The 10,868-nt window shown below is 40.7% G+C and overlaps 2 protein-coding genes across 3 annotated transcripts; one reads left to right on the forward strand and one right to left on the reverse strand.

Moving 5' to 3' along the window:
* The first annotated feature begins 434 nt into the window (after positions 1 to 434).
* On the forward strand, positions 435 to 4,283 carry LOC116187769 (isoamylase 2, chloroplastic). 2 transcript variants are annotated; one of them, XM_031516699.1, is made up of 2 exons: positions 435 to 715; positions 1,446 to 4,283. In XM_031516699.1, the coding sequence occupies exons 1-2, from the start codon at positions 488 to 490 to the stop codon at positions 4,119 to 4,121; spliced, it is 2,904 nt and encodes a 967-aa protein (XP_031372559.1). In that variant the 5' UTR covers positions 435 to 487; the 3' UTR covers positions 4,122 to 4,283. The 2 variants fall into 2 exon arrangements, with proteins under 2 accessions (XP_031372559.1, XP_031372560.1); XM_031516700.1 differs by having other exon boundaries at positions 577 to 715; positions 1,408 to 4,283.
* Positions 4,284 to 4,632: 349 nt separating this feature from the next.
* LOC116187770 (protein PALE CRESS, chloroplastic) lies at positions 4,633 to 8,592 on the reverse strand. The gene is made up of 7 exons (XM_031516701.1): positions 8,423 to 8,592; positions 8,242 to 8,309; positions 7,093 to 7,287; positions 6,885 to 6,971; positions 6,652 to 6,702; positions 5,697 to 5,876; positions 4,633 to 5,241 (listed from the first exon to the last, which is right to left on the reverse strand). Exons 1-7 carry the CDS (start codon positions 8,535 to 8,537, stop codon positions 5,008 to 5,010), a joined length of 930 nt encoding a protein of 309 aa, XP_031372561.1. The 5' UTR covers positions 8,538 to 8,592; the 3' UTR covers positions 4,633 to 5,007.
* Between the last annotated feature and the right edge of the window lie 2,276 nt (positions 8,593 to 10,868).

Below are 10,868 nucleotides of genomic sequence, written 5' to 3' on the forward strand. Positions count from 1 at the left end.
AGAAGCGTCAAATGGGATAAATCACATATTGGCTAAGAAAAAGAAAAATGCACCAGTTAATACATGACTTGAGTTCCACTACTTAACATTTTAAACTTTTAAATGAAAATGGGGCTAAGTCTGTACAAGCCCAATGAGAATTCAATATGGTATTAGAATCACGGTTTCACGAGTCCGTTAGCGCTCGCTGCACTCCAGGCCCAATGTTGGGAGCAGTCAAAAATGCGTTCCGTGTTAGTCTCCTCACCTGAGTACGAAAGATAAGCCCGGCCCGTGGTCAATTATTGAGAATGTGATAAATTCCACGTAGGCTAAGAAAAGGAAAATACATGGTTTAATTAAATATATATCTATATATTCCATCCAACGGTCAATATTACGCCGTGCCAAAGTCCCCATGAATATGATGAGAGGAGGGATCTCTCCATCCAATGCCTTCTCTTCCGCTGCTTCCATCAATGGCGGATCAGCTCAGCTTTTTTAAGCTATGCTCTCCCACCCACCCTCTGCTGCGTTGTGCGGTGCTAAGAAGAAAGCTCCAAAACCTCGAAAACGACATCCCCCATTGTCGTTTCCACTGGGCCCTTTCCTCCACTTGCTCTTTTACTCTTCACTCTTCACTCTTCTGCTGCCACTCCCATCTCATCACACACGCTCTCTCTCTCAATCATGGCAGCAGCTCGCCAGAGTCTTCCTTGCAGTGGAGTTCAGCAATGTAAGTCCACCTTTTGTCCTCTTCCGCTGGATTTCATGGCTCAATTTCGATTCCGACGCATTCTTCTTCGTGTTCTGGTGATGGTATTGGTCTCGGGTTGCGAATGCGATGTCCAATCAGTCATTGGCTCCAGTTCATTGTTGACTTGTTATTGAAGCAATCAGCTTTAGCTTCAGAAACTTGTTCGAATTATTTGATGCAAGAGAATCAGTTGCATTTACTTCACACTTGATGCAATCTGAGCCCTTTTTACGCCTTTTTTGCCTTCTCTTTTTTTTGTGACTGCATCGCGTAATTCCACGCGATTCCGTAAATGGTTTGTGAATTTCAGTGTCTTGTCGAAATTCCCGTGGTCAAGTGTGCAGCTTGTTATTTCCCATCTACTTACCGACTAGATGTAATACTTGAATTTCTCTGGTGAAAGGGCTCACATTTATGCATCTCTTATGACGATTCCGTAATGAAAGAACCGTACTTTCCGAGCCATCCCGGTGTCATGCATTGATAAGGTACAAATTTGTGGTTGATTGATTAGGATGGTGCATGAGCCGGAATGATGATGCCTAAATCGCGAGTTGGTGGAGATATGTACTTTATTGATAAAACCTCGTCATATGAATTTCGTAATATGCAGATTGGCATTTATGCAATGTTGTGTGATTTGGAAATGTTCTTTTTTTTTTCCCTATTAGTTTGAGCATTTAAGAAGAGAAAGCTGTTCTGGATTTAGGAGAGAAGTCCTCTCCTCTGCACTTTGGAATTTCCTGCTCCCACAGTGCCGATGGCTACTCTTCCCACGCCGATTGCGACTAGGCCCTGCTGTCTCCACTGTGGAACAACTGATGCATCGAAACTGGTCTCATCCTCTCATTACAGCTATAGGACCAAGCTCCCACAGTCCTTTGAGAGAGTGGATACAAAGCAGAAGCTAATACACCGAGGATCTGTGCAAGATCTTGTCTGTTCTCCTCATAGGAATCTGTTGAAAGTCTCTGCAATGACAGGGGTTTCTGTTGAGGACGTTGATCAGACATATACTCTTGTTACTCACAAACTAGAGAAGGGATCATCATATCTGTTCAGGACAGAAGTTGGCGGGCAAGTGAAGGTTTCCGTTACACAGAAAAATGCCAAATATCCAGTCTTCATTGAGGTCTCGTCCCTGCGGTTACCTAGCAGTACTGATAGGCTTATTCTTGCTTGGGGTGTGTATAGATCCGATTCAACATGCACCCAAACACTAGACTTTGGAAGCCTGGCTCCAGATGCAGAACCTTTAGTGCGCGAGAACCCACTTGATCAAATTTCAGATAGTGAATATGCCCTAGAACTCGAGTTCGACAGGAAGCAAATTCCCTTCTTTCTCTCATTTCTACTGAAATCTTCAAGTGGCTTAGAAATTAGAAGTCACACACATATGAAATTTTGCATCCCAGTTGGCCTGGGTCGTGGCAGGCCATCTCCATTGGGTCTCTCCTTCCCTGCTGGTGGTTCAATTAGTTTTGCTGTTTTTTCAAGAAATGCAGAAGGCGTAGTGCTCTGCCTGTACGATGATGCTTCAGCAGACCAACCTACTCTGGAACTGGATCTCGATCCTTATGTGAACCGCACAGGTGACATCTGGCATGTCTCGCTGGAAAACCCTGGGAATTTTACAGCTTATGGGTACCGATTCAGAGGGAGAAATAATGACCATTTTGATAAAGGTCGTATTATCCTCGACCCCTATGCGAAGATCATTGAGAAACCGAAGAATCCTGGTGCTGCTGCTTTAACATCATATCGTTGCCTTGGATTATTGAGCCAGGTGAAGCCTTTTAACTGGGCAGGCGATGTCCGTCCAAACTTATCGATGGAGAGGCTGATGGTCTATCGGTTGAACGTGAAGCGCTTCACCGAACATAAGTCAAGTCAGCTCCCTGCTGATATAGCCGGGACTTTTTCAGGCTTGGCTGAAAAGATAGATCATTTTAAAGATCTTGGTGTGAATGCAGTTTTGATGGAACCAATATTCCCTCGTGATGAACAGAAAGGTTCCTATATGCCTTTTCATTTCTTCTCGCCAATGAGCATCTATGGACCCTCCAGTAACCAAATTTCTGTAATAAACTCATTGAAGGATGCTGTGAAGAGATTGCACTCCAGTGGAATAGAGGTCTTCCTTGAGGTTGTGTTTACCGAAACCGCTGATTCTGGGGCACTTCAAGGCATCGATGACCCATCCTACTATCATCTGAGTGGACCTGTTAAAATGAGAAGAGCTCTGAACTGTAATTACCCGATAGTCCAGCAGTTTATCTTAGACAGTCTTCGGCACTGGGTGATTGAGTTTCACATTGATGGATTCTGTTTCATGAATGCTTCGTCTCTGTTAAGAGGTTTCCATGGCGAATCCTTGTCTCGGCCTCCTCTGGTAGAAGCAATCGCATTTGATCCGATCCTCTCGAGGACGAAGATCATAGCAGATAGCTGGGACCCAATCAATGCGGCTCAGAAGGACGTAGAATTTCCTCACTGGAAGAGATGGGCAGAAATGAACTCAAAATTCTGCATCGATATTAGAAATTTCTTGAGGGGTGGGGGACTCTTAAGTGACTTAGCCACGAGATTGTGCGGGAACGGAGACTTGTTTTTCGATGGCCGTGGTCCTGCATTCTCCTTCAACTTCATTGCTCGGAATTTTGGGCTTTCTCTTGTTGATCTAGTTAGCTTCAGCAAAGGTGAGCTTGCAACGGAATTCAGTTGGAACTGCGGAGAGGAAGGGCCAACCAATAAAATTGCTGTCCTTGAGAGAAGGCTTAAACAGATTCGGAACTTCCTCTTCATCTTATACCTTTCACTTGGTGTTCCTGTCCTTAATATGGGGGACGAGTGCGGTCACTCTGCTGGTGGGTCCCCTACTTACGGAGCTAGAAAGCCCTTTGATTGGACTACTCTGAAAGCAGGTTTCGGGATGCAAACGAGCCAATTCATCTCCTTCCTAAGCTCCTTCAGGCGAAGGCGAGGTGATCTCCTTCAAAATAGAAACTTCCTGAAAGAAGAGAGTATCAACTGGCATGGAAGTGATCAGGCTCCTCCAAAGTGGGGTGATCCAACTAGCAGATTCCTCGCCGTGAATCTGAAACCAGAACAAGACACGAAGACAAGCCTGGAAGGGCCCAAAACTTCTGAAGGACCGGGGGACCTGTTCATTGCATTTAACGGGGCTGACCAAGCTGAGAGGGTCATCCTCCCTCCTTCCCCAAAGGGGATGGGCTGGAATCGCTTGGTGGACACGGCTTTGCATTATCCTGGTTTCTTCTTAGTGGAAGGTGAGCCGGTGATAGAGCAAATGGCGGGATTGGTTTCTTATGAGATGAAGTCTCACAGTTGTGCCCTGTTTGAAGCCACAGCTCTCACAGGCTGATTTCTCTCCCCTATGAAAATTTTTGTCACTGAAAATGGCAAAAAGCTTCTGTTGTTATATATAGTTACCAGCAACTGATACAAGCGTAGAGGTCACTGTCCTTGTACAAATCAATTTACACTGCAATAAATTGGCTGTCTGATTTTCCTTTCTTAATTATAATTTCTCGGTTTCCTATGCCATGTCGCGATGCTCCCTGCCTTCAAATTTGATGTACGATATATAGTAGAAATTCAAAAATGTAACAAGTCCAAGTAATATGTATGACGGCTCATGAGGAGCAACAGTTCCACATGCTAGCTAATCGGTCCAATATTTGCGCAAATGTTCCAGGATATTTTCCTTCTCATGGACTTACGGAACACGTTTCAAATTGTTAAGTTCAATAGAATCACTCCAGATCTTATCATTTTCGAACTTTCTGCAGCTTCAGGCCACTGCAAAAGCTCAGGGAACAAGAAAGATCGCCGCTGCAAGATAGCCGATTTCCTGCTTCAGGGCAGTACCAAAATAGTGAACCATTTTTTTTTGTTTTTCTGGCCAAACACTGAACAACGTTACCTCATATAACTTCATACTCAAAACAGATGATTTGTACACAAGACACGGCAATTGCATCTTCTAACTACTTCTACTGGCTAAGATACATTCCCCGTTTCTTCTGCTACCAATGCATTTGGTGCAAATTAGGACCAGGAAAAGACGGCCATTGGATGTTTCCCTCACAAAGTGTTCTCTCCCCAAGATAGCTTGGGTTTGGTTACAAAAATTTGGTCATCATTTGCTCATCGCTATAGGATTCTTCCAAGGCAAGCGTGAGCTACAACTGGCATCGAAAAACCGAACCAGGATTTCAGCTCACTGATGCAGGTGAATGAACACACATTCACCATTGGAGATTAATGGCCAGATCAAGCAGAGCTTCAACTTGGTGTATTGTCCGCTGCTTCTCCTGCTGCTTTAACCTACTTGCAACCGATTCAGCATCGAGCCCTTGGGCGCTCTGCAATAAATCCTGCTCATATCGAACCTCTTGCAAGAGAGCATCAACCTCTCTAACGAAATCCACTCTGAGAAGGGCATTGTCTGCTTCCAGTGGAGGTCGAAGCGGACCCTCATGCTGATAATAAAAGAAATTAGTCAGTCATTTCACAATGGGAAATAATCAGGATAACACCACAAAGTCATGTGCCATTTACCCCCGATTTATTTCAGTGCTTATAGTCTTATAGAAACAGTTAATCAGAAATACAACACCCGCATCTCCATACATTTGTGTCGAAGATTTTAGAATTACTCCTAGCGCATCTGAGTCACTAATACCCCTGAAAATCTATTTCATTCTGACGAAATATCACACTTTCTTTCCATATTCACTCAGTTTCTAGTGTCTGAAAAATGGAAATGGGAAACAATCTCTAGAACCAGATAATAGCTGTGCATTACATACGAGCCTTGAACATATAAGCAGCTCATCCAGATGCTTCTCAAATCGTGACAACAGCTGAGATAATCCAGTATTCTATCTTTCAATCAGAAGCAAAAGTGTGAAATAGGAAATTTGCAATGGTGTACCTTATCAAGGTCGAATCCTGCAGGGACGAGAATGCTGAAGGGGTCCTCCCGAGGGAAGGTTTCAACCATGTGCTTCTTGCATTCCTTCAGCCACCCTTCATTATCAAACCCGTCATGCATATTCAAAAGATCGTTGAGCAGTCTCATTGCAGGAGATGCCTCCCGTTTCAAAATCTCAGTCTAGCATGTTGAGATAAACTCAGAAATCCTTGCTAAAATTCTCGTACACAAAAAGGAAATAGGCAAAACAGATTTAACTCAAGCTAAAGAAAAGTTTCCACATGAAAAATATTCTGAATACAAAACATTTTCGGGACTGAGTTCTCCCCTTTACTCTTTCTTCATTTCAAAGATAATAGAACTTTTGTCATCATAAAAGGGGAAAAAAAAATTACTAAGAGAATGTTCTCTTACGGGACTTGATCTTTCATCTGTGTCTCCCATATCAGTATCAAACACCTTCTGAATTATCTCTATCTCTTTATTCTTGTTGCAGAACTTTGCCCTGAATCCTATTTTATTCTTAAATTTAACTAGGTGAAACCATAAGTAACGGCATAGTACAGGCATAAAAAGTGTTTCTTTAATGATGGACTTGACACTATAAAGGCCATGTTTGGGGAGGAAGTGCAATAGAATCACATACAAGACAACCCGGTTCCATGCAGAATGTTAGGGATCGTTCATTTATCTGGAAAATAATTATAAAATAAGAATCTTTTATACCACTTGAGGTGCCAAAAATGTAGCACTCAAGGTTTCCCAATCCCAACATTATATTATATAAGGCAACTTTGAGAAGCTGAAAGAGCAAGATTGTAATTTTAGCTCAATCAAACAATTATTACTTGATCGCATTAAGTGGCCTCAAGTAGTGCCCATATTGTTCCTAACAAATTTGTGGATTGCAGGATAGAGTAGTCAAACAAAAGGATTGCTCCAAGTACAAAAATACCTCAACCCTCCTGTATAAGAGATCAAGACTTCTAACAGCATCCTTTTCATCCTGCAAATAAAGAAAGATTGTGAAAGTCGAACTTAATATGACGAAATCCACACAAGAGTTTGGTTAATATGATAACTTCAACAATCCCAAATGAAGCCTCGTATTATATGAGGGAAAAAATTGATGGGTGAGAATGAATGTGAATAACCATCCCTCAGAACACAAGGCAGAAGAAAACTTACATCACGTCTTGCAAGATCCAACCGATTCCATATGACCATCAACAAAAGTTCAGTGAGCTCCCCTCTCTCAGCAGCTTCCTCAATTTTCTGGACAGAGCAAAGAAAAAAGACAGTAAGACATTGATCATCTGTAAGAAGAAGTGGTAGGTCGACACATTCAAGTACAGTCATCTGATCCATTCAAAGGGAAATAACTAAAGATTAATACCTCTTCAACTTCTTCAGCTGCTCTGATGAGGCTTGAAACTAGCTTCCTCGCCTTTCTAACATCCTCTTCAGGATAACCCTTCAAACGCATGCCAATTTCGCGATATTCCTCAACCTTTCTCTCCTCTTCTTCCTCTTCCTCCTGGCGCAGTCGATGCAGCTCCTTGGTCTTTTCTCGTTGACGGGCTTGCCATTCCTGGCGAGAGAGAGAAAGTAAATTGTAAGGAAAGCCTGCGAATTTTTCTGGCTTTGTGCATGCTTCCTCAACCATCACCCTGAACGCTCTAGTTCACCGTATGGGCTACAACAAACAATATCTTGACCTAATGGATGCTTGTTTCCTACTTTCCTTCCACATACATCCAAGTCAAAACAATGAAACAAATGCAAGGAACAAACAGATGATACTTTCGTTTCCGTAATAGCTTCTATTACTGATTAATAAGTCCATCAATTACCAATTAACAAAACTGCATCTTTGGGCATTGATCTAGGCAAGAGCAAGTAGAGCCATTAATCTGCTAAAACATGCGCAAACCAACCGTCTGATCATGGTTCCACTATGCCAGCTCCGAGGAACTTGTTCATTTGCTGCCGTAAGCACTACTTTCAGATGCTCAAAAGAGCATGTACAATAGGTCAGTATCCATTAAAACAATATACAGACATTCTCTCGAGAAGCAAGCTCGAAGAGACGTGCGGGGAAAGGACCACATCCAAACCAATCAGGACAGTCCATTATTCAGATACCAGACACTATTAGGTATGTGGAATTTAGAAGAGGGATTGTGGAATCTCTACTCGCAGTTCTTATTGTGTGAATGGCGTTTCAATCCATTTCTTTGGCATTTCATCGTACCAAGCAGACCATTAGCGGTCACGTGTTGCACTTCGGATTTTTTTTTCCTCTTATTGTTGGCAAAGGATGATATCATAATTAAGCAGTTGTACCATAACTTGCTATAATCTTTCTTTCCCCCCTTACCATCGAATCACTGATATAACTGAAACTAACCCCATTTCAGCCCAGCAAGCAAAAATTTTTAAAGATTCCCCAGACAATCAAACAGCAAGGAGACCAACAATCACAACAAACAGAACAGGGCAGATGAAGCAACCCAATGAAATGAACATATGAAAACATACGTACGTCATCGTAGTACTCCTTGGGAAGCCCATCTATGAGGGGCTCGTCCTTGCTCATGCTCCTTCTCAGAACTGCCCACAACAAATGGAATCTTTAGAAAACAGCAAAGCAAGAGAGATTCCAGCCCCGGAGCTCGACCATTTCGGGTTTGCTGCTCAGAACAGGGATTTCGGGGAGAACTGACCCAGAGCTGAAGTGGAACGTGAAGTAGGTAGCAGCAATATGCGCCGCTGAGCAGACAGAGGTGGTGATATGGTGAGACGGGTTGTGCAGGTGAGCGGGAACGCTGAAGCCTCCATTGTCTGCTCCCAAATCTGTCGTTCCTTTTGCCAATTCGGAATAAGTCAATAGGAATTTCTCCTTTTTTCCATTTTTAATACAAGAATCTAATATATAATATTTTTAATTTTATAATATAACTGGTCGTGAAGCCCTGCACGGGATAGAAAGCGAAAAAGAAAAATTCAAAGCATGGCAAAATGAAAGTGAAGAAGTAACGTAAGATTGTGGAATTATTAATCAAAAGTCATAAAAGAACTTAAACAACTAATAGCTTCCACCCATCCAATAGTAAGTACAGAAAAATAATAAAGACGAATAATTTATAGAGAACTCGCAAAGCAGGTCAAAAAAGATTTAAAAAATGGACATAGATAGATTTTTATTTTCGAATCATAAGTTAAAAAAAAGAAATGCAAAAAATTGAACAACACTGTAACTTTTCATCTTTTTTTTATAAAATAATCATCATATGTGACATACAAATGAAGATAGATAAAAATATATAAAAGAAAATCAGCTACATAAGTAAAATTATGAACACAATAGATAAACACATACTTTAAACATATAAAGCGAACAATATACTTATGGAGCGACCGTCATCTCGTAATATGTATAACTGCTTTAAAAACAAGAAAGGCAGTGGATAAAATAAATTTTATTGAGTATTTACAGAGAATTTAGCACATTGGACTAGAAGCACATCATGTATTTCGATGAATCTTTTTCGATTATCGGTAAAATATTTAATTTTAAAAAAAAATTAGGAAAAATAACACTGTGCATCACAGTTTGAAAACCAGTATCACAGTGCATCATATTTCGAAAAATTAACATGGTGCATCACGAAAATTTTAAAATTTTTCACCATGCATAATTTCCGTCAACTAATGGACGGAAAGTTGACGTGGCACGTTTTTTGGACAAACGTTGCCAATGTGGTCGTGCTTACTCAGCATCTGAGTCCCACCTGGTTATGAAAATATGATGCATTGTGAAAGTTATTTTCAGACTGTGATGCACAGTGTCATTTTCTCATTTTAATATTTGTTTGTTAACTTATTTCTTAAAACGGAAATGCACTAACAACCATATACAAACTGTCATGTCCTAAACAACTTGTTCCTATCTCTCTTCCATTTTTTATAATATTTGGCACAAGTTTGCTGATCGATCGGAAGACATGGCCTCCATCGTCGGCTGAGCCATAAAACCTCATGCGGTGTGTTTCCCTTGCCCTGGTTAGGACCACATTAATGCAACTCTCAAACTTGTAGAGCTATTGCAAGGGCTTCCACATCTCTTTCGTCAACACAAAGTTCAACCACAGACGAATGGTCAACTCTAGAGAAGGGCCTGGTTTCCTCGACGGCGAGTATGAGAGTTGCGTTAATATGGCCCTGAACACACCGCATGAGGTTTTGTGGCTCAACCGACGATGGAGGCCATGTCTCTTGATCCATCAACAAACTGATGCCAAATATTATAAAAAATGGAAGAGAGATAGGAACAAGATTGTTTAGGACATGGCAGTTTGTATATGGTTATTAGTGCCTTTCCATTTTAGGAAATAAGTTAACAAACAAATATTAAAATGGGAAAATGACACCGTGTATCACAGTCTGAAAATAATTTTCACAGTGCATCATATTTTCATGGACAGGTGGGACCCAAATGCTGAGTAAGCACGATCACATTGGCATCGTTTGTCCAAATAATGTGCCACGTCAGCTTTCCGTCCATTAGTTGACGGAAATGATGCACGGTGAAAATTTTCAAATTTTTCGTGACGCACCATATTAATTTTTCGAAATATGATGTACTATGATACTTGTTTTCAAACTATGATATGTCCAGGAATTTTCCCTTATTATATATTATTTGCATGCAAATAATCTAGAACAAATGTTTAAAGTTCATTTAATATAATAATAATAATAATAATAATATACTATAAGTTCATTTAACTAAAAATAAAAAGGCAATTCGCGTGAGGCTATATCAAATGGAGAGATCAAGCAATCGAGAACATCTTACCAAGAGTTTGAGGATTCTCAAATGGAACTCACATGATTCTGCTCTTCCACTTTTATAGATTATATACAAAAAGATGGTAAACGTACATTTTGAGAGCTTGCATGTGATAACAGTATTTTTTATAACCAAATCGATCGCATTTTATATGTGGTAGATCTTGTTTATAATGTTCAAATGGAATATATCAATAAAAACATACGATCGTATTCGTTTTTTTGAAACCAAATATGATTCATATCTATTTATAAAAATATGATTTAACGTGTTTTTTGAAAGCAAATCTGATTCTTATCTATAAAAATTATTATTTT

The sequence above is a fragment of the Punica granatum genome, chromosome 8 (assembly GCF_007655135.1).
Source record: "Punica granatum isolate Tunisia-2019 chromosome 8, ASM765513v2, whole genome shotgun sequence".
Lineage (NCBI taxonomy): Eukaryota > Viridiplantae > Streptophyta > Magnoliopsida > Myrtales > Lythraceae > Punica > Punica granatum.